At 43.5% G+C, this 24,771-nt stretch overlaps 1 protein-coding gene across 1 annotated transcript in view; it reads left to right on the top strand.

The window, feature by feature from the left end:
* Positions 1 to 24,771, top strand: part of LOC141762290 (leucine-rich repeat-containing G-protein coupled receptor 5-like) — a 57,762-nt gene extending 32,991 nt beyond the window's left edge. Inside the window, exons 6-20 of the mRNA XM_074626345.1 lie at positions 43 to 114; positions 4,183 to 4,251; positions 4,436 to 4,507; positions 4,917 to 4,988; positions 8,729 to 8,797; positions 10,091 to 10,162; positions 11,749 to 11,814; positions 12,372 to 12,443; positions 14,294 to 14,365; positions 17,114 to 17,239; positions 17,465 to 17,616; positions 17,763 to 17,843; positions 18,915 to 19,158; positions 19,594 to 19,751; positions 19,835 to 24,771. Of these exons, the coding sequence (XP_074482446.1) occupies positions 43 to 114; positions 4,183 to 4,251; positions 4,436 to 4,507; positions 4,917 to 4,988; positions 8,729 to 8,797; positions 10,091 to 10,162; positions 11,749 to 11,814; positions 12,372 to 12,443; positions 14,294 to 14,365; positions 17,114 to 17,239; positions 17,465 to 17,616; positions 17,763 to 17,843; positions 18,915 to 19,158; positions 19,594 to 19,751; positions 19,835 to 20,541 (2,104 nt within the window). The 3' untranslated portion in view covers positions 20,542 to 24,771. The remainder of the gene's footprint in view (positions 1 to 42; positions 115 to 4,182; positions 4,252 to 4,435; positions 4,508 to 4,916; positions 4,989 to 8,728; positions 8,798 to 10,090; positions 10,163 to 11,748; positions 11,815 to 12,371; positions 12,444 to 14,293; positions 14,366 to 17,113; positions 17,240 to 17,464; positions 17,617 to 17,762; positions 17,844 to 18,914; positions 19,159 to 19,593; positions 19,752 to 19,834) is intronic.

Here is a 24,771-nt window from a genome sequence, read left to right as displayed (position 1 = left end):
TCTTTGTCTGCTTCATTAGTCCATCAGTCTCTCTCTCCATAGGCATCTCAACAACAATAGGATCGTTTCCATGGGAACGAACTGCTTCCACGGACTCCACAGTTTGGAGACGCTGTGAGTTTCTCTCTGTGTGTGCGTGTGTGTGTGTGTGTGTGTGTGTGTGTGTTTTGGGGAGGAGTTGGAGAAGTCAGGGTTGAGTTGGGGTCAGGGTGAGGGGTTCGGAGATGACAGAGAGGTTTAATTTATACATTTGTAGAGGACACTTAACAGGATTTATTCAAACAACGCTCCAAAATTTTTGGGAAATCTTATTTTTATTCTTCCCTGCAGTCACATAAGAGCTCAACATCAGTTTCATCTCCAGCACAGAGATAAATCCTAGTCACCAATCCATCCTGGTTGTTGTGACAAAGATATCATAAGAAAAAATCCCAGCAGACTGATATAAAACTAGAAGAGTTATCAATTTATTTATGTACAAAAAGTGACAAAATGCAGAAAAAGTATAATATGGGACTATTTAGCTTGGCTACAGAACACCTGACATTAATTCTTTTATTTAAATCATGCTTTTTATTGTTTCCTTAAAAAATTACTACAACAACCTTAACAAATAAAATAACAAAAAGCCTGTTGTCAGGCCATTAAATGGCCGTTATTGGTGACTATAAGTACCATAGATTTTGGTCAGTAGGGGCCTACTACACCCAGTATTAGGTTTTATCTTCTATTCACATGGTAGATCACTGAAAGAAAGTATAAAAGCCACCGATAACGCCTTTTTATTGGCCTTTTGACGGTCAAATCGGGTGGCTTTGAGGTGATCAGAAACTCACTGCAACACTGCATATCTCACTGTAAGAGTGTCGTGAATTTTCAAATGTAGCGGCTGTTATTTCTGCCACTAGCTGTTAGCATGTGACCTGTGTTTTTAGTGAGTATTTCTGGATATTAGCTGGAGTCGAGGCAGATTAACTTGTGTGTGTTTACGTTGGTGCGTGTGTGTGTGTGTGTGTGTGTGTGTGTAATCTGAGGAATGTGTGTGTGTATATAGAAATGTTTCTGTTTTGTCAGTCAACCAGAGAAGCAGGTTTAAACACACAAACACACGCCGCCTTCATTTGGAAATCCTTCTGTATATATACGTGTGTGGCCCTGGCTGTATGCTAATCATAATTACTATTCATGGGCAGCATGTGTTTGTGTGTGTACCTGTAGGATCAGCAATAATAAACCACAGCAGAGACCCACGTTCTTCTGAAACTACACACACAAACAGAGAGAGAGGAAGAAAACGGAAATGAAAACAAAAAAAATAAATTAATTCAACAAGCTGGGTTCAGTCTTAAAGGAAAACACACCCAGGTTTTAGAGGAACGTCAGGGTCCAGTTCAGCTGTGGTGGTTTTCCTTCTCTTGCTCACCTCGGCTTCACCTAAACAACGTCCCTATTGACCAATTTAAGATTTTCCCGTTCCCGTAAGTGACGAAAATAGTGGTGAGCAGAAACCCCCAAATCCAGCTTTCAAAACATCAGATGAAACCATAAAAATACCTTGAAGCTGTCTGTGGCCAGCATGAGCCTCCAAAAACCACCAGAACTGAGTGGGAAAGACTAGGACACCTGTCAATCAAGACAAATCCTTAAACAGCATTGTAGGAATAATTCAACACACTGGGAACTACGTTTATATGCTTTCATTTTACCGACTAACTACTACCTGCGCACCTGGCAAAGAATCATTGGCAGTCTGGAGCTAAAACAATGCCATTTCAGAGTTGTTTTTCCCAGTTTAGAGCTGACCATTCCCTGTATAGATCTGGTATTCCCAGTCTACGTAGATGTGACAATTCCCAGTATATAGTTAGTATTAGCAATCTAAAGCTAAAACAATCCCATTTTAGAATTGGTTTTCCCAGTCTAGAGCTGACATTTCCCTGTATATATCTGGTATTCCCAGTCTAGATGTGACAATTCCCAGTATAGAGTTAGTATCAGCAGTCTAGAGCTAAAACGTTCCCATGTTAGAGTTCGTTTACCCAGTCTAGAGCTGACATTTCCAGTCTAGAGCTGACCATTCCCACAGCATTGTAGAGCTGGCCTTTCCATTATAGAGCTAACATTCCCAGTATGCAGCTGACATTCCCAATATATAGCTTTATTACTAGAGATGGTATTCCAAGTATAGAGCTAACATTACCTGACCTAGAGCCGAACATTACCTGTATAGAGCTGATATTCCCAGTTTAAATGTGACAATTTCCAGTATAGAGTTAGTATTAGCAGTCTAGAGCTAAAACATTCCCAGTTTAGGGTTGGTTTTCCCAGTCTAGAGCTGACATTCCCACAGCACTGTAGATATGGCCTTTCCATTATAGAGCTGACATTAAGCTCTCATTCCCAGTATGGTATTCCAAGTATAGAGCTGACATCAAGCTATCATTCCCAGTATGGTATTCCAAGTATAGAGCTGACATTACCTGTCTAAATGTGACAATTCACAGCATAGAGTCAGTATTGGCGGACTAGAGCGAAATCGTTCCCAGTTTAGGGTTGGTTTTCCCAGTCTAGAGCTGACAATTCTTTGTAAACATCTGGTATTCCCAGTCTAATTGTGACAGTTCCCAGTACAAAGTTAGTATTAGCAGATTCAAGCTAAAACAATCCCAGTTTAGAGTTGGTTTTCCCAGTCTAGAGCTGACAATTCCCTGTAAATATCTGGTATTCCCAGTCTAATGGTGACAGTTCCCAGTACAGAGGTAGTATTAGCAGATTCAAGCTAAAACGTTCCCAGTTTAGGGTTGGTTTCCCAGTCTAGAGCTGACCATTCCCAGTTGAAAGTTGGTTTTCCCAGTCACCTGACAGTGTCTATGGGAGAAGTGTTCCTGCTGGACTCCCGATGTTCCTCCACCACTAACATAACCTATTGAACCTAATCAGCACGCACAATTTACAGCATGACATTACGATAATTAAGATTTCCCATAAACCCTCTGAATCTCCCATGAGCCCTTAAACTGACTAAATCAAAAACCTATTATCCCGCTCTCATCCAGTCATAAACCTCTAAATTCCATCAATACTAGTTTGGCAGAGAGCGTAGCAGCTATTGTTGTTCCAGACCGTCTTCTGGACACACACACATGGACTCACACACTCTGGACCAGACTGAAGCAATTTCAATTTAATGGTATTTTCTCAATGTGGCAGCTTCATTCCACACTGTGTGTATATGTGTGTGTGTATGTGTGTGTAATAGCCACCTGCATCCCAGAGATGGATGGAGGACCTAATTGAATCCATGTGTAGACTGGGAGAATGCTCTAGTCTCTACTGGCGATGAAAGAAACGAGCGAGGCACAGTTAAATGTTTCTTTAATAAACTTCACAGACGGAAAAAAGGATTAAGCTAAACATCGAGCTTGAAACACAAACATTTACATGAAGCACTTTCCCAGTCTGAAGCTGACATTCCCACAGCATCGTAGAGATGGTCTTTCTATTATAGAGCTGACATTGAGCTATCATTCCCAGTATACAACTGACATTCCCACAGCATCGTAGAGATGATCTTTCCATTATAGAGCTGACATTGAGCTATCATTCCCAGTATACAGCTGACATTCCCACAGCATTGTAGAGATGATCTTTCTATTATAGAGCTATCATAGAGCTATCATTCCCAGTCTAGAGCTGACGTTCCCACAGCATCGTAGAGATGATCTTTCTATTATAGAGCTATCATAGAGCTGTCATTCCCAGTCTGGAGCTGACGTTCCAACAGCATCGTAGAGATGGTCGTTCTATTATAGAGTGAACATTGAGCTATCATTCCCAGTATACAGCTGACATTATAGCTGTAGTACCAGTCTAGCGATGACCATTCCCAGTTTGGAGTTGGTTTTCCCAGTCTAGGTGTAACAATTCCCAGATATAGTTAGTATTAGCAGTCTAGAGCTAAAACGTTCCCAGTTTAGAGTTGGTTTTCCCAGTCTAGAGCTGACAATTCCAGGCTGCACATACTCAATATCAACCTGACATTCCATGTTTAGATTTTACATTCCCAGTATAGATTTAACATATCTGATGTAATATCCCAGTCTGGATCCAGTGTTCCGAGTCTGTCTGTGTGTGTACATTATGTGTGTTATAGAGAGGTCTCACTCTGTCTCTTTTTCTCAGGGATTTGAACTACAACAGTCTGGTGGAGTTTCCGACGGCCATCCGCTCACTCAGTCACCTGAAGGAACTGTGAGTCTCAAGTATTTGTCAAGTCAAGTCTGAAAATGTACTTAAAGTATTAAAAGTAAAAGTACTCAATGCAGAAAAATGGCAGAAAAATGATATCATTAGATCATCATTACTTTAAAAAGAAGGAAGGAAGGAAGGAAGGGGGGAAGGAAGAAAACTAATCTCTGTTCTGTTTCCTGTTTAGTGGTTTCCATAGCAACAACATCCAGTCCATCCCGGAGCACGCCTTCACTGGGAACCCCTCCCTGATCACCATGTACGTACCACCGACTCATCTCAGATACATGTCTAACAATCCCAACTCAAGGCCTACTTACTAGCTTTTTGCGTTGCTTTCAGCTGAATTGAACTTCTCGTCCGTGTTGGGTTTAAAGTTAAACTGCTAAAAGTATCCTAAAAGTGCTCTGGATGACATCATTACAGTGTCAACAGATCTCCACGATGAGCTGATGAAGACTGTGCGACACGGTTGAAAGTTCAGGAAAAAGCCTGACCTTGAGTTGGGATGTTTTTGGTCAGACTATTATTTCAAGGTCAAGATTTAACCTTCGTGTTTAATGGTGCTTCTGTTCTATTTTGCTCTCTTCTTTTAGTGTGTCGCCAGATGTTGTTGCATTAAGTGTGATGAGACGATGAAGCTGTTTGTGTCTGTTTGTGTTTTCTAGATTTTTCTACGACAACCCGATCCAGTCTGTCGGACGATCGGCCTTCCAGAACCTACCGGAGTTACGCACGCTGTGAGAAACACACAAAACACTCTGATTAAAGGGGATATTTCCCTCTTTTTATGTGGATGTCCAGTCAGTGTTGATGGTGAATGTAGTGGATTGCAGCAGGAAACTCCTCAGTGCTGATTTATCGACCCAGAAAGCTGCAAAACCTGTTGTTCTTCCTGCATCCAGCGCCGTCATTTGACGGGACAGTGATGTAGTAGATGTCAGCTTGGATTTCTAGTTTTCCCTTCTGGGTCGAGCCATAGAATATAGAAGCAAAGAGACGAAACGCCGCCATTTTGGACTGAAAACGCTTATTATATTTATAATATATAAAAATATGTTATTGTTCAACACAGGCCATTTCTGTAGAATATGACAATAGAATAGAGATAATTTAGTTTTACTTTTGTATGGCACTTTTTAGGCGGACGTTTTCCTTGCGTCTTTTCAGTCCAAAATGGCGGAAGCGTAGCTCTGCAGCTGGACGCTGACGTTGCAATGGAACGAACTTTCACTACTTTGGGCAATATACCTTCTTTATATACCCACCGGTGGGCCGCAGAGCGCCATCTAGTGGGCCGCGGAGGCAGTGGTACTAGATTATTTTTTTATTATTATTTAGCAAAGTGAGCAGGTAAAACCTAAAGGAGGTAAGATGCCAGCTGCCGTAAAACCAAAGCCTATTGAAGGAGGCTGAAACACGGGCGGACACGGGTCTTGTATTGGGTATAACACATGCGCAGTGTAACTGGAGCTGCGGTCGTGCGTTGCAATTGGCTCAATTTCGGCGAGTGCAGAGCAGATATTACTGCGCATGTGCGGTACCCCGAAGGCGCGTTGATTAAGTGTGACCCAACCTCCTTCAATAGGCCTTGTGTAAAAACACCAAACATCATCAGGTAGAGACAAACGTGTTTGCCACTGTTAGCTAGCTAACGTTCTCGGATGCAGTGAGACAAAATGGATCGGTTTTTAAAGCGAAAAAGTGATGTGGGAGACAACCCTGCGCCAGTAAAGGCTCTGAAGCGTGTGGTGAGGAAATATGACCCTGAATACATTAAGTTTGGATTCGTAATGGCAGGCAGTGATGCTGAGCCCAAGGCACAATGTGTTGAAATCTTGTCAAATGAGGCGCTAAAACCATCGAAGCTCCAGAGACACTTAAACACAAAGCACCCAGGATGTGTCGAGAAGCCAAAAGAATATTTCCTAAGGAAAAGGGACGGGCTTCAGGCACAACAGAAAGTCATCACAACATTAACAACTCAGTCAAAAGCCACTTTGAAAGCTAGCTACATGGTTGCTGCTCGTGTAGCTCGTAGCAAGAAACCCTTTACGATTGCAGAGGAGCTTATTTTGCCAAGCGCTGTGGATATGTGCCGAGAGTTACTGGGGGAAGCCGCTGCAACCAAAATTCAGTCAATACCCCTCTCCAATGACACCGTGAGCAGAAGAATTATTGACATGAGTGATGACATCGAATGCCAACTTCTGGAAGGAATAAAGGCAAGCCCATACTTTGCCATACAGCTGGACGAGTCGACTGACGTTAGTAATGCCGCTTTATTGTTAGTTTTTGTAAGATACTGCAAGGACAGTAATCTTCACGAGGATCTATTGTTTTGCAAGGAGCTTCCAACAAGAACAACGGCAGATAATGTAATGCGCTGCCTTGATGATTACTTCACCGAAAAAGGTCTTGATTGGAAATACTGTACAGGTGTTTGCACAGACGACGCTGCATCAATGACGGGAAGACATCATGGTGTTGTAAAACAGATCCAGGAGAGGGCGCCAGACGCCAAGTGGACGCACTGTTTCTTACATCGGGAAAGTCTAGCTACAAAGCAGATGTCACCAGAACTGTATGAAGTCATGAACGTGGCTGTGAAAACTGTTAACTATATTAAGAAAAATGCACTCAACTCAAGGTGTTTTGCTGCTTTGTGTGAAAGACTTGATGCAGATCATTTGCAGCTGTTGTACCACAGTGAAGTAAGGTGGCTTTCAAGGGGACGTGTGCTTAATCGCCTTTTTGAACTGAGAGAAGAAGTGCACACATTTCTGGAAGAGCAGCACTCCCCTCTTGCTGAGCATTACACTGATGGTAACTTTTGTGCAAAACTGGCCTACTTATCAGATATATTTGACCAGTTAAGTCAGCTCAATATATCAATGCAAGGCAGAAACAGCACAGTGTTTTTGGTTTCAGACAAAATTGAGGGCTTCAAGAAAAAACTTATTCTGTGGAACAGAAGAGTCAAGGAGGGACGATTTGACGTGTTTTCACTCCTAAGTGAAACTTTGGAAGCCACTCCTCATGTCAACATATCCAGTGTTATAACCCAGCATTTGACTCAGTTGTCAGGAAAGTTTACAGACTACTTCCCAGAAGATGCACGAGATGGAAACCTTTGGATTTTGGACCCTTTCTCTGTGGATCCTGCTTCAGAAGACATAGCTCTCTCCACTGTGTTGGAAAATGAACTGATGGAACTATCAGCAGACAGCAGCCTGAAGCTTCAGCTCACACAAGTAGACCTTGCTTCATTCTGGATACTGGCTGCCAGTCAATATCCCTCTCTGTCAAAACGGGCAATCAAATTTCTGTTGCCTTTCACCACCACCTATTTATGTGAGTCAGGGTTTTCCATTGTGACTGTCACAAAATCAAAGGCAAGGAACAAACTGAAAGCAACTTTGAATGCTACTCTGCGTGTCAGCCTCTCACCCATCCCACCACGACTTGATCTCATTATTTCCCAGAGGCAAGCCCAAGTGTCTCACTGAGGGTAAGCAGAATATGTATTTTGGTCATTACAGCTGACAGTGGCATAACACATATCTACAGCCCAGTTTATTATTTGTTGTATAAACATGTTAGGTTTTTTACTCATTTATTTGGGAAGGTGGTCCTCGGAAATGTTTTGACAATCACAAGTGGGCCTTCAGTTGCAAAAGGTTGAGAACCCCTGCTCTAGATGACGCTCAAAAACGGAACTTCATTGTTCTCTTCGCTTCTATTGCAAACTGCAAAAATGGTGTCCCAGAATATGAGTGCAGAGGATGTTATAGACGAGGATACATGCAGCCAGAGAGGACCTACAGCCAATCATCACAAAATTGAATCTATTTGATTCATGTACATGGACACAAACTCGTGACGCTCAGCACGACTTTCAACATCGTATTTTTTGTGCTTTTTCCTACAAATGTATGAACGACGACGACGAACTGCTGTGCGACTGGGCTGGAATACACCTCCCAGCCGCAGAAAAAGTTAATAATTGCGAGTGGCGTCTATATTTATAAAACAACAACACGGAGGCTCCGTAGTCCGAATCAGAAGAGCAAACTTTATTCCTCCTGTCAACCATGACAAAGGCAACTGAGGCTGCGTTAGTCATGCGGACAGCGGGGATCATCTGGGCGCCAGAAGCTCGCACGCAATGCATCCTGGTACATGTAGGCACTGTTGGCACGGCTCCACGAGCACGTGCCAACAGTCATGCTTTCTGGGTCAATATAGCAGCATTGAGGAATTTATTGCTTCCATGGACTACATTTACCATCATCACTGACTGGACGTCCACAGAAAAGATGGCGAATAGATCCTGAAATGAAACCAGAAGCTGATTCAGTAAATCAGACACTAATTAATTACACAAAGAATAGAAACATAAACCAAATGAAAGAGACAATATTTTTCTGTATTTCCTCGACATAAATATTGAAACAAACTCTCTCTGTGTGTTTCTCAGCTCTCTGAACGGAGCAGCAGATCTCACTGAGTTTCCTGATCTGACGGGAACCAACAGCCTGGAGAGCCTGTAAGACACACAAACACACACACACACACACACACACACGCACACACACCATATCGAGGTGTGTTTGCTTTTGTAGCCGACATCAGTGTGTGTTATTAACATGCTGCAGCAGTTATTATTCTGTCTGACAGACTGTAACTTTCTCCTTGTTGTGGCCCAGATTTACACGTCATAATAAACACGTTCAACATGTTTATTTTCTCGTATTTTTCCGTTTAAACGCCGTCCCTCAAAGCAGCGTGTGTGTTTAACAGTAACTCTGAACCAGTAGGTGGAAATAAAAACCATCGCACATTCTTCAGCTCTCTGCTTTTAAATGATCCCTCCCAGAAATGTAGCTAAATTGTAGCATAACTGCACCTTAAATCTTTAATAAATATAGGTATGTTTTAGACTACTAACAAAAAGCATTTCATAATTTCTTATTTAATTTTTTAATACACCTTAAATACACCTGAAGACATCACAATACTCCTTAAAATCACCTGAACACACCATAGTTGTTTGATTCACATAAACACACCACGATGCATCTGAAATGCTCCTAAACACATCATATTATAGCGTGAATGCACCTGAACACACCATAGTACAATGTAATTCACCTTCGATGCACTTGAACACACCATAATACTTTTCAAACGCACCAGAAGTCACCTGAACACATCATCAGATATTTGTTATGATTCCTGAACACACCATAGTCCAAAAAAATATAACTTTTGATGCTCCTGAACACAACATAATGCTTCTTAAATGCTCCTTAACACACCATAATTTACCCAGTCATATCTGCATACATTTTCAGTGTCCCAGACCATAGTATAACCTAATACACCTTAAATGTGCTTGAACACACCATAATGCTCTCTGAACGCACCATAGTACTATCTAATACACCATAGTGCTATGTATTACACATTTGATGCACACCATAATGCTTTTTAAATGTTCCTGAATGCACCATAGTACACTCTACAGTAGTACAATTGTGATGCACCTGAACACACCATGGCGCTTTTTACATGTTTCTGAATGCACCATAATACAACATAGTATAATAGTGATGCATCTAAACACACCACAATGCTTTTTAACTATTTTTGAATGCACCAATAGCAATATGTATTACACCTTTGCTGCACCTGAACACACCATAATGTTCTGTGTTGGACCCTCATAGTGCAGGAGGATCGAGGTTCATCGAGGCCCCAGTGCCCTTGAGCAGACCGTGACCTCCGACCTACATATTAACACATGTTTCTTTTTTTGTGTGTGTGTGTGTGTGTGTAGGACTATCACAGGAGCTCGGATCACGTCTCTACCTGGTTCAGTGTGTGAACAGCTTCCAAACCTTCAGCTGCTGTGAGTTCACGTCTATAGACACTTATTATAAACAGTAAAGAAGAAGTAAAGAAACACGCTGGAGGTGTAAACCATCATTCTCATCGTACAGCTGTTATTATGTCCGATAATATGTCCGTAATATACACTGATTATAAACAGTAAAGAAGAAGTAAAGAAACACGCTGGAGGTGTAAACCATCATTCTCATCGTACAGCTGTTATTATGTCACCAAATCTAGTTTGGATTTGTTCTCAGATGAGAAATTTTCAAACGTTTTCTGAGCTGTGAGAACTTGTCAGCCAGATGAGACCGCCCGGTCAGCATTCATGGTCATCCCAGGAAAAATTATCTTGGCGAGCCCTCTGGTAGTTTAAAGGGACTGTTTGTAACTTCTTACACGTATAAATCATTACTGGTCGGTGTCTCATGCGCGCTCGCGTGTGGCTACGCTGTTCAGACTCAGACTCCAACACAAACTACACGGAAGCACCAAAACCTCTTGGTTGTATCTAGTGAAGCCCGTCTGTTAAACAGTGTTGGCCACGGTCGGAGGACGCGGGGGAGACCGTAACTTTGGTCTCCAGGACCGGAGTCTCTGCTGTACTCTGCTCCTCTGCCTGCCTGCCTTCACTCTCACACCGCGCTCGTTCTCACTCTTTCGCTCCACTCTCACGTGCATGCACGCACACTCCACACTGCAGAAGAGTTAGTTTAGCTCTGAGAATATCTAGTGAATGTACAGTGGACGTTTGTGCAGAAATAACTGCTGCAGCTCCTCCAGACCGACAGAGGGTTCCCGTGTCTTGTGAAGTGACGGGGCTCCGCAGAGAGAAACGTTATCGTCTCCGACCAAAACTCTGGTGTCTCCCCTGTTCCCTCCGGCCGCGGTCGGGAGGCTGAGGCAGGAAAAGCCAACACTAGGATCAGCATTGATTCATGGAGAGACCTTCGTCTGGTCAGCTAACATTACTGCCAAGCAGCTGAAATATAGAGTGATATTGTGCTTTTAGCTGACGTGTGTCGCCTCACTGTGTTGAGTGATGCTCGTTCATGTCTATGTAGAGCGAGCACAAGCGCGAGCAACAGGACGCTGACTTTCGTAGACTTAACGACCACAGGTGTCGCTGTTAACAAGACATTTCTGATTCTTACAAACAGTCCCTTTAATGATGAACCACATTTCATCACGATCCATCCAACAGTTGTTGAGATATTTCACTCAAAACCATAAATATCAACCTCATTTGGAGCTAAAGGAAGTCAGTAGGAAACATCATCCGGGTACCATGAATGTGTATAAAAAGAGTTCGATATTTCACAGGATGAAAGTGAAAACTTTGACCTGCTGGTGGTGCTAGAGGAAAGGTCAGAGGAGAGTCAGTAGGACTCATCCTCTGGGGGTCATGAATGTCTGTAACAGATTTCATGACAATCGATCCAATTGTTATAGCTATTTCAGTCTGGATCAAAGCGATGGACCGACTGACCTGATATATATATATATATATATATTTTATATTGTGCTGAGCTCCTGTTGACGTGCTGCTATGTGATGGGTTCAGTGTGTGTAGGACTGATGACATCTGAAACTGTCTCTCTGCAGTGATCTCTCCTACAATCAGATCCAGACTCTTCCCAGCTTCTCCGGCTGTGAGAGCGTTCAGAAGATGTGAGTTTTGGTTCTATAATTTTTTTGATTTGACACTTACTAAACCTCAGGTTCCTCAGTCACAGGTTCAGGTTCAGGGTTTTCAGTCTGTAGTCGACTTTCTCTCTTCTTCTACTCGTTATTATTCTACGTAACGTTCATTAACAGTCACTCGAAATACTCCATCACCTGCTCTGGGCGTCGCTCCTTGTACTACGTCACGTTGCCTTCTGCGGACGATCATTACAAACATATTTGTGATATGTCAAAGACAAACTTTTATTATTTTATGAAGTTTTAGGAGACAGCGCTGCGGTAACAACGGTTACCTTTTAATTACCTAACGCCGCTGCATGTATTCCGTTACTGTTCTCAGACCCGTGAAGCCTCTAATCTGCTCCACAGTCCCTGTATTCTTACCCCGTTACCGTAGCAACCAATAAAGTACAGCCAGCTGTGCATTGTGGGAATAATTAGCACCGTTGTGGTCCACGTTTGACCAATCAGATCGCTCCGTTCTCCGTGCTGTAAAGCAGACTGATAAACGTGATGTAATGGAAATATATATGTGTTCGCAGTGATCTGCACCATAACGAGATCGAGGAACTGGAGGAGAACACCTTCCACGCTCTGATGTCACTGCGCTCGCTGTGAGAGGACGCACCCACACACACACACACACACACACACACACACATACAGGGTTTAATTAGGCTGGAGATCCTGAGCAGCGATCCGGAGATGCCCTCTTTAAACACTCCCACATGGAGAGCGGCTCAGATCCAGGTGGTCTGGTTGTTACTGGGACAGGTATGAGGCCATCCACTGGCTCACAATCAGGAGTACTACACAGAAATACTACAATACTGGAGCAGAAGGAAGTACTCAGACCTTTTACTGCAGTAAAGGTAGTAATACCACATTGTAGAAATACTCTTTTACAAGTAAAAGTCCTGCATTCAAACGCCCATGTGCTTTTATTAAGAAAAGGTACAAAAGAATCAAAATATATTAAAGTACCAAAAGCAAAAGTACTAATTTTTGCAGAATAATCTATATTTTATTATTGTATTCTATTTATTGATGTTCATCACTTTAATGTTGTAGCTGGTAAAGGTGGAGCACATTTGAATGACTTTATATGCTGCTGGTAGATTAATCTATAATAATACATCATCATCTATCAGTTGATTTATATTTTATATTAATAATAATCTCAATCTGTAAAGGAACTAAAGGTAAATGTACTGCAGTAAAAAGTACAATATTTCCTTCCAAAATGTAGTGGAGTAGAAATATAAAGTAGCAGAAAATGGAAATACCCAAGCAAAGTACAAGTACCTCAAAATTGTACTTAAGTACAGTACTTAAGTAAATGTACCATAGAATTTGACAGTGGAATAATTAACTCAGAGTACATTTTCACACAGGTACTTACTTCTACTTGAGTTCATTAAAGTAGCAGTACTTTTACTTAAGTATAACCTCTTTAATAACAGCACTTTTGCTTGAGTATAACTTCTTTTATAACAGTACTTTTTCTTGAGTATAACTTCTTTAATAGCAGTACTTATACTTAAGTATAACTTCTTTAATAACAGTACTTTTACTTAAGTATAACTTCTTTAATAACAGTACTTTTTCTTGAATATAACTTATTTAATAACAATACTTTTTCTTGAATAAAACTTCTTTAATAACAGTACTTTTGCTTAAGTGTAACTTCTTTATTAACAGTACTTTTGTTTGAGTATAACTTCTTTATTAACAATACTTTTGCTTAAGTATAACTTCTTTAATAACAGTACTTTTGCTTGAGTATAATATTCTAGTACTTTCTCCATCTCTGCCTAAAATCCACCTTTTGTGACGATATGTACCACTTAAACTAAAATCTTTAAAAAGATATTAAAGTAACATTAACAGTAAAGTATACATTGTTGTAGTTCTTCCAGCGCACTGTTATGTACATTATGAACATTATGTCTTGTTTTACTATGGTATTATAGAAATAAGAGTATTAGACACACAGGTTCTTTTGTCCTGGGATTAGAAACAAAGACTGGCTGTTGGTTAATCCGGAGGTTTACCTCCCAGAGGTTACTGGAGGTTAAAGGGGAACTTTTCAACCTGGGCCTGATTTTGTGTCGGTGAGTCATATTTAGTGTTGTGTTCAGCAAGTCGGTGAGAGAATACAGTTAACATCTCTGCCTCTCGCTGCCACGGGAGGGAGGGGGGGGGGCGAAAACAACTTCAGTACAAGAAAGTTAAAAAAACTATGAGGGTAAAAAACAAAACACAAGCAAGCACCCCAACTGCCCAGGAGCTGGTGTAACAGCTGACTGTATGGATGCTCGTTGGAGCAACTTGCTTCAGCACAAAGCCCAGTCCCTCCATCTGTTCTTTTCTAGCTGCTGTGAAATGAATGAAGCTGCCTTCAAGTGCAGTTGGAAATGTCAAGATCATAAAAATACTCCTCTCCTCCTCTCCTTCTCTGTAGTGATTTATCGTGGAACAGATTGTCATCAGTGAAGCTGAACTCTTTCTCTGCTCTACCGGCTCTCATCAAACTGTGAGTACCCGACTACGTCACCACACCGGCACCAGAACACACCAGACTACGTCACCACACCGGCACCAGAACACACCAGACTACATCACCACATCAGCACCAGAACACACCAGACTACGTCACCACATCAGCACCGGACTACGTCACCACATCAGCACCAGAACAAACCAGACTACGTCACCACATCAGCACCAGAACAAACCAGACTACGTCACCACATCAGCACCAGAACACACCAGACTACGTCACCACATCAGCACCAGAACACACCAGACTACGTCACCACATCAGCACCGGACTACGTCACCACATCAGCACCAGAACACACCAGACTACGTCACCACATCAGCACCAGAACAAACCAGACTACGTCACCACATCAGCACCAGAACAAACCAGACTACGTCACCACATCAGCACCAGAACACAACAGACTACGTCACCACATCAGCACCAGAACACACCAGACTACGTCACCACATCAGCACCAGAACAAACCAGACTACGTCACCACATCAGCACCAGAACACACCAGACTACGTCACCACATCAGCACCAGAACAAACTAGACTACGTCACCAAATCAGCACCAGAACAAACCAGACTACGTCAACACACCAGCACCACAACACACCAGACTACGTCACCACATCGGCACCAGATCACACCAGACTACGTCACCACATCGGCACCACAACACACCAGACTACGTCACCACATCGGTACCAGATCACACCAGACTACGTCACCACATCGGCACCAGATCACACCAGACTACGTCACCACATCGGCACCACAACACACCAGACTACGTCACCACATCGGCACCACAACACACCAGACTACGTCACCACATCGGCACCAGATCACACCAGACTACGTCACCACATCGGCACCAGATCACACCAGACTACGTCACCACATCGGCACCAGAACACACCAGACTACGTCACCACATCAGCACCAGAACAAACCAGACTACGTCACCACATCAGCACCAGATCACACCAGACTACGTCACCACATCGGCACCAGAACACACCAGACTACGTCACCACATCAGCACCGGACTACGTCACCACATCAGCACCAGAACACACCAGACTACGTCACCACATCAGCACCAGAACAAACTAGACTACGTCACCACATCGGCACCAGAACACACCAGACTACGTCACCACATCGGCACCAGAACACACCAGACTACGTCACCACATCAGCACCACAACACACCAGACTACGTCACCACATCGGCACCAGATCACACCAGACTACGTCACCACATCGGCACCAGATCACACCAGACTACGTCACCACATCGGCACCAGAACACACCAGACTACGTCACCACATCAGCACCGGACTACGTCACCACATCAGCACCAGAACACACCAGACTACGTCACCACATCAGCACCAGAACAAACTAGACTACGTCACCACATCAGCACCAGAACACACCAGACTACGTCACCACATCAGCACCAGAACAAACCAGACTACGTCACCACATCAGCACCACAACACACCAGACTACGTCACCACATCGGCACCAGAACTAACCAGACTACGTCACCACATCAGCACCAAAACACACCAGACTACGTCACCACATCGGCACCAGAACACACCAGACTACGTCACCAAATCAGCACCAGAACACACCAGACTACGTCACCACATCAGCACCACAACACACCAGACTACGTCACCACATCGGCACCAGATCACACCAGACTACGTCACCACATCAGCACCACAACACACCAGACTACGTCACCACATCGGCACCAGATCACACCAGACTACGTCACCACATCAGCACCAGAACAAACCAGACTACGTCACCACATCAGCACCACAACACACCAGACTACGTCACCACATCGGCACCAGATCACACCAGACTACGTCACCACATCGGCACCACAACACACCAGACTACGTCACCACATCGGCACCAGAACACACCAGACTACGTCACCACATCGGCACCAGAACAAACCAGACTACGTCACCACATCAGCACCACAACACACCAGACTACGTCACCACATCGGCACCAGATCACACCAGACTACGTCACCACATCAGCACCACAACACACCAGACTACGTCACCACATCGGCACCAGATCACACCAGACTACGTCACCACATCAGCACCACAACACACCAGACTACGTCACCACATCAGCACCACAACACACCAGACTACGTCACCACATCGGCACCAGATCACACCAGACTACGTCACCACATCGGCACCAGAACACACCAGACTACGTCACCACATCAGCACCACAACACACCAGACTACGTCACCACATCGGCACCAGATCACACCAGACTACGTCACCACATCGGCACCAGATCACACCAGACTACGTCACCACATCGGCACCAGAACACACCAGACTACGTCACCACATCAGCACCAGAGCTGCTGTGGTTTGAGTTGAAAAGCTCCAGACTGACCTCAGAAAAACAAACAAATAAAATTAATTATCACATAAAAAAAGGGATTTGGGGGAAATCTCATGTGAATTCTGGTATGAACGTTGACGTCATGGTGAGATCTGAGGTGGTATTAAAGCAGTCAATAGAAATACAGAAGTAAAGTACCTCATAAGTACAGTACTCTAGTAATTGTCCTTGTGATGGGAAGTGATGGAAACATGGTGGAGTTTGAGTTTCAGGTAGAAAACGTGTAATTAAATGATTATATTTCTGTTCCTGTCTGCAGCGACCTGTCGTCCAATCAGCTGTCGTCGCTGCCTCTGATTGGACTGCGGAGTCTAACTCACCTGCGATTGGCTGGAAACACTCAGCTGACGGAGTTAATACCACGAGAGGACCTGCCCCGCGTCAGGTGAACACACACATTAAAGCATTTTTGTATCATTGTATTAATATTGTATACTTGTATTATTATAGATAAAACAACTTTTTTTTTTTTTTTTTTTTTTTTTTTAGATTTTAAATGACTTTTACTTGTAACAGAGTATTTCTACACTGTGGTATTACTACTTTTACCCAAGTAAAAGTACTTCTTCCACCGCTGTAAATAACAAAGGTGGTTTGTTTTTGTGTTCAGGGTGATGGAGCTTCCTTACGCCTTCCAGTGCTGCGCCTTCGTCTCCTGTGAGAGGAGAGGAGGAGGAGGAGGAGGAGGAGGAGGTTCCTCCTGGGAGAGGGAGGAGGCAGCAGACTCTACTGGGAAAGAAACGTCCGTCCTCTCCAGCCAAGGTGACACCAAACACTCACTGTTACAACTGAAACAAGAACTACAACTAAACTGCTTTACGCTAAATACCGCCTGTGAAACTAGAGGCTGTGAGAGGAAGTAAGATGATATTTCAAAGTAAAAGTCTCCTTCCTGTGTGTCTCAGTAGATCAGGACTGGGAGGATTTTCTGATGGAGTTTGAAGATGAACCTAAACTTCAACAGTCGGTCCACTGCAGCCCGGCTCCAGGTAACACAACAACTATCAGTACACTTCAACACATCATACATATGCATATATTAAATTATCTTTCTGTTGTTTTAATCTGAGTTTAGAGTTTAAACATTAAGAGCCTTAAAATGGACGACGCGTCACAAAATATCTCGATACGGGCGCTGTCATCTTGAGATTTAGAGATTATTTGAAGCCAGAGTCTGAGCAGTAGTGATCGGGCGGTGGAGTCGCGGTATAGAGGTCACCCGCTCAAACCAATCACGAGCCGAGTGTGACCACATCTCGTTAGAGAGAGACACTCACAGCTGTCAATCATGACATCTTTATAGCATCAAATAACTCATTAAAACCAAACTGATCAGAAAAATGAAGACTTGAACAAACATCAGCGTGATAAGAAGAACTACCTAAAATGACAGAAAACATCTTTGGGAAAAATGTATGTAATGTAAAAAGTGTGCTTTGACTTTTTAGTTTGGCCCATGTCCCATCCGCTAACATGGAGGGGGCGGGGCTTATGAGCTATACTGCAGCCAGCCACCAGGGGGCGATCCAGATGTTTTGGCTTCCCTTCATGTCTTCCATCTTTATATACAGACCATGACTCAGTCAAGAGAATACGGAACAATGCACATGAATCACGGACATTTTAAAATCATTAAAGCTGAAGTAGCAAATATGATTTTAAAAAGTTATTTTTATAAAACGGTCGCTATGTCGTGACTAGGGATGCTCATTTTGAAAGATTTTCTTAACCGATAACTGACCCTCGTTAACCGATTATTAACCGTTAACCGACAAGATTTGTGCCTCTCATGCAGCGGTGTACCAGCTGCAGGAGCACAACAGATATTGGTTGACGGGAGTCTCCAGTTCACCGTCCGGGAGCGTTAACTTAGCAGCTACGATGCTGCGTGTAGTGTCTAGTTATCTCTCAGAACACTTGAATTACAATATGCTGAAAGGTTATTATGGGATTTTTGCCCAATGATGCAAAAAATATACTGCCTACTGCTGCTTTAATCCATTGGTGATTCATTTATAGATTATTAAGTAAACTGATATTTGTTTTTATTTATCCTCCAGGACCGTTCCGTCCCTGCCTCTACCTGCTCGGCAGCTGGTTGATCCGTGGGGGGGTGTGGCTCATAGCAGCGCTCTCATTGGTCAGCAACAGCCTGGTCGTCCTGTCGGTCTTCTTTTCCCCCGTCGCCACGGTGACTCCACCCAAGCTTCTGATTGGTCTACTGGCCCTGGTGAACGGCCTGATGGGAGTGTGGAGCGGGTGGTTGGCGGCGGTGGACGCCTGGACGTTCGGCAGCTTCTGGAGGTATGAAACAGAATCAGGGGGATTCTAGAGGTTCTGAGGGACTCTAGAGGTTTTGGGGGACTTTATAAGTTATGGGGGACTCTAGAGGTTCTGGGGGACTCTAGAGGTTATGAGGGACTCTAGAGGTTATGGGGGACTCTAGAGGTTATGGGGGACTCTGGGAATACTGGGTGTTTTGTGGGGACTTTGCAGCAACACTGAGGATACGGGAAACTCTTCTGGAACTCTTTGGGGATCTTGAGAACTCCTTCACTTTTCTATATATTTATATATCTATATTATTTATATAATTGACCCTCTTTGTCAGGCTGTGATAAAATTCCCCATAAAGCACCTAAAAAAACACATAAATGTGGAATTTCAAAATAAAAGTCAATAAAAGGTCTTGGACTGTGTGTGTGTGTGTGTGTGTGTGTGTGTGTGTGTGTGTTGCAGGTACGGAGCACGGTGGGAGAGCAGCTTCCTGTGTCGCTTCAGCGGCTTCCTGTGTGTGTTTGCGTCACAGACTGGCCTCTTCCTGCTCACCGCCGCGGCTCTGGAGCGATGCCTCGCCGCTGCCGCACGCCGCCACGACAAACCTGACGGACACAATGGTGAGAAAAACACACAAACACACACAATAACACACACACACATCTGGAAAGTATTGTCTGATTTCCCTCTCCTCTCCCTCCAGGTCGCTCGTCGTCGCCGCTGTCCGTCCGTCTCGCCATCTGTCTGTGCTTCCTGTTGGGCCTGGCCGTCACGCTGCCCCCCCTGGTGGCCGGACACAGCAGCACCTCCCTCTGCTTGCCACTGCCTTCCTCCACCTCCTCATCCGCCCTGGCCTTCTCCGTCTCACTGGTGCTCCTCGACTCGCTGTGCTTCCTCCTCATGACGCTTGCCTACACTCGCCTCTACTGTCGGGCCAACAAGGCTCCGCCCGCTGCCGAAGAAGAGGCGGCGTTGACTCGACACGTGGCCTGGCTGCTCTTCTCCGACTGCCTCCTCTACCTCCCCGTCGCCTTCCTCTCCTTCTCCTCGCTGCTGCGCCTCTCTGCCGCCGGGCTGGAGGCGGCGAAGGGGGTGTTGCTGCTCGTGGCGCCGCTGCCGGCCTGCGTCAACCCACTGCTCTACATCCTCTTCAACCCGCTCGCCCGGCAGGAGCTGGCGGCACTGGCCAAACGCACCTGCGGGGCCATGGCGTTACCCAGACTCTGCAGGGGAGGAGGAAGGTCGAGGCCGGACATGATGGAGTCAACGTACGACGAGGACGCAGAGAAACAGTCGTGTGACTCGACGCAGGCGTTGGTGGCCGTCGGAGGCATGAAGGAGGAAGAGGAGGAGGAGAGAGGAAGGAGTGAGACGCTACATTCAGTAGTGTTTGTTGTTCCTCATCAATAGACTGAAACACACACACACACGCACATACACACACACACTACAGTAAAGGTCTCACCCGCCAAATTTATAAACGACGAATCAGAGACTCACCTTTTCTAGTATTTTCGGGAATTTCTTTTACCTTTATTGTTTAGGAAACTGTGGAGAGGCGACAGGAAGTTAGAGGAGACACGGACAGGAAGGACTTCTTAAAGCTGCAGTAGGCAGTATATTTTTGGCATCATTGGGAAAAAATCCCATAATAACCTTTCAGCATATTGTAATTCAAGTGTTCTGAGAGAAAACTAGACTTCTGCACCTCCTCATGGCTCTGTTTTCAGGCTTTAGAACATCTAGCCGTGACGGGAGACTTTGACCAATCACAGGTAATTTCAGAGAGAGAGCGTTCCTATTGGCTTTGCTTGGCGTTCTTTCAACAGATTTCATAATGGCGGTGGCATCACAAACTTGCTCATTTTACAGCTAAACCGTGCACTACAAGATGATTCTGAAAACATTTGAGTGATTGACAGCTGGCTCTCATAGACGGCAGCTGGACAGCAGACCTCAGATCAGCTCTGACTGCTTGTTTTCCTCCGGTCTGTGAAATCTTGCAGATGCCGTTAGGAGCACCGGAGGACACAGAGGAACATGATTTTTTTAGGTTACCTGTTTCATGCACTACTGTCACGATATAGCGACCGTTTTATAAAAATAACTTTTAATCATATTTGCTCCAATCTCGCCTACTTCAGTTTTAAACCCCGACCCCACCAGGAGCCCACTATTCTCTGGTCTCTTTTGTCCCAGATGGCCACCGTACTCTCTCTCAGATGATGACCAATCAAATCAAAGCTAAACAACTTATTTAGATCAACATAAATTACGTGTGATTATCGACTTATACTAAGTTCTAATTGATGAATTGTTATAACAGGACTTTTGGCAGGTGAGCCAAAGACTTCATTTTGGACACCACACGCACACACAGATATACACATATATACACAGATATACACAGATACACATATGTTCACACAGATACACACATATATATACACAGATATACACAGATATACACAGATACACACAGATATACACAGATATACACAGATACACACAGATACACACAGATATACACAGATACACACAGATACACACAGATATACACAGATATACACAGATACACACAGATACACACAGATATACACAGATACACACAGATACACACATATATACACAGATATACACAGATACACACAGATACACACAGATATACACAGATACACACAGATACACACAGATATACACAGATATACACAGATACACACAGATACACACAGATACACACAGATATACACAGATACACACAGATATACACAGATACACACATCTATACACAGATACACACAGATATGCAGAGATATGCACAGATATACACAGATACACACAGATACACACAGATACACACAGATATACACAGATACACACATATATACACAGATACACACATATATACACAGATACACACAGATATGCAGAGATATGCGCAGATATACACAGATACACACAGATACACACAGATATACACAGATACACACATATATACACAGATACACACAGATACACACATATATACACAGATACACTGCAGACTGATGGGACTGTGCGGTAGCAAATGTAGCAGAGAGCAGTAACGCCGAAAAATGTCAATCAAAAGTTAAAACATAAAAATACATGAAAAAAAGAAGAAGAACTTGCGCACACACACACACACACACAGACAAACACACACACACACACATTATGAGCAGTCAGCAGCTTTTATTTTGAAATACGACACGATTTACAGCATCGCCTTACCAAACATCCGACCAAATGTTCTACCAAATGCTGCTGAGCATTATGTCTGTCTTTGTGTGTGTGTGTGTGTGTGTGTGTGTGTGTGTGTGTGTGTGTGTGTGTGTGTGTTTGTGTGTGTGACCGTGCGCGCGTCCACAGCTAATGTGTTTTTGTGAGTGTGTGTGAAAGTTGTAGCGTCTGTGTGAGTTTCGTCAGAGTCGACCCCCCCCACCACCACCCTGAAAGTGAAAAACAGGACCCAGAAGCTAAACAGGGTTAAAGACCTAAAAGTGAAGAAGCTCATGTTCAGCTGCTGAAAGACGTCCAGACACAGAACTGGTCCTTTAAATCATTATTTCCTTTAATATCGATAAACTTTCAGACCTTTTCGTATCGAGGACACTATGACATGAAAATCCCAAAACCGGCTATTCATTGAACTTATTAAGTCTGATATCGCTGAATTTGGGGGTTTTAGTCGTTCTTCAAACGGCGGATCTAAAATGATCCACACAGGAGCCGTTGAGTGATCACGTAGCACCAAATATCTGCTGTCAAAATATTAAGAACTTTCTGTCAGCGTCAAACCATGTCCACACTGAGCCGACTAAATCTGAAAACATCTTTTTCTCTCCGTTTCACACCCCCGAACAGTTGAGCGTTGTACAGGACCGTCACCACGGAGACAAGGGAGCTGAGACAGATGGGAAAGCTCTTGATTTACCGGTCGATCTAAAAGCTCACCTGTGTGGTCATGAGCTTTGGGTAGTGACGGACAGAATGAGATCCCAGATACAGATACAACTGGCAGGAGACCCAGAACATTTTGGAAGGATTATATATCTGATCTGACGCTAGATGCATGAACAAAACAAACCGGGTCTGTCCCTTCTGGTAAAAATGAACAACTCACTTCCTGCTTATGAATACAATATAAACATACAGAGCTGCAACGTAGAAGAAATCACCTGGATCGTTTTGTTGACCAAAAAATGCATGAAAACACAATTTTCAGGTTCACCTGTACAAAAACTTGATAAAAAAAGTCCCCTAATGTGTGACTGTGTGTGTACAGTAAATAAGTGTACATATTGTAAATATAAGCTACTGTGACAATCCTATTTTCCTATTGTGTAGACTAAGAGAGATAATGTTTATAATATTTGTACATTCACACTTTGTCATTTCAAGTGTCTCATAACCAGATTAAATCCAGATATGATTTTATACACTTTTATTTACACTGGTCACATAAGTGCGTCCGGATAAGACGTCCGTCTTGGCGTTGCTCCCGTCCAGAGGGTGGCGCCAAAATCCTGTGACTCAGTGTAAATGTTGTATAAGATCAGGACGCAGCCCAGAAAGGTTTTTTTATTGTTGTTTTGTTACAAACTGTAAAAATGTCAAAGTTTTAATCCCGAGTGTGAAGATTCTGATAATCCTTCGTGAACATGTTGTACGAACATCATCCGCTGCGTGAGCTTTTTACACGAATCCATGTGAGCTCGGAAAAAATACAAAAACTTAACTCAAGGTCCACTAACTAGCTTTCAGCCACATCTTACGGTCTTAATCAGTGGAGGGAGTTTCCTCAGCAACGTGAACGTACAGTCAAAGAGTTTAGAAGCAAAGACACAAAACTCTGGTGTTTTTTTGACAACAGCCGCCAATTTGGACTGAAAACGTTTATTATATTTATAATATTTTATTGTTCAACACAGAACATTTCAGTAGAATATGACAATAGAATAGAAATAATTTAGTTTTACTTTTGTACGGCACTTTGTAGCGGGACGTTTTACTGGCGTCCGGAAGTCGCTTTCAGTCCAAAATGGCGGAAGCGTGCTGCTGGGAGCTGATGTTGCAATGGAACGAACTATTGACTTTCACTTCTTGGCAATATACGTTTCTTTGGTACGACCCACATACTTGGTGATAACAGCTGATCTGTGTCCATGGCAACCGAGGAAACTATCCTCTGAGGGAGACGTGAGATGTGGTCGAAAACTCCGTGAAAAAAGAGTTTTTTAAACGTCCAATATGATTTGAATCTTGTGAATTTATATTTGTAATTTCATTTTTTTATTTCTATCGTATCAGTTGTATCATAAAGCTAGCTCGTTAACTAGCATAATGTGTGTGGGCAGGGTCTCGTTTTCTGGCTCCGCCCAAAGCTGTAACCATAGAAACAGAACAAAAAAAAATACTGTTGGAATGTTCGCTACTTGTGACGGTTTATCTGCTGCACTTTCAATGATCAGCACTTAAAATGTCTCAAAATAAGAAGTTCAGAAGCTTCATCTGTTTCCTGTTTCTGTTGTAAACTTCTGTAAAATATGATTTTAGTTTGTAAAAGTGTGAAGTTTTAGTTTGTGACGTACATAAAACAACATGGTGGCTGTAAACGCT

Source organism: Sebastes fasciatus, chromosome 23 (genome assembly GCF_043250625.1).
Source record: "Sebastes fasciatus isolate fSebFas1 chromosome 23, fSebFas1.pri, whole genome shotgun sequence".
Lineage (NCBI taxonomy): Eukaryota > Metazoa > Chordata > Actinopteri > Perciformes > Sebastidae > Sebastes > Sebastes fasciatus.
Note: the sequence above shows the minus strand (reverse complement) of the source record. Positions and strands in the feature narration are given on the sequence as shown.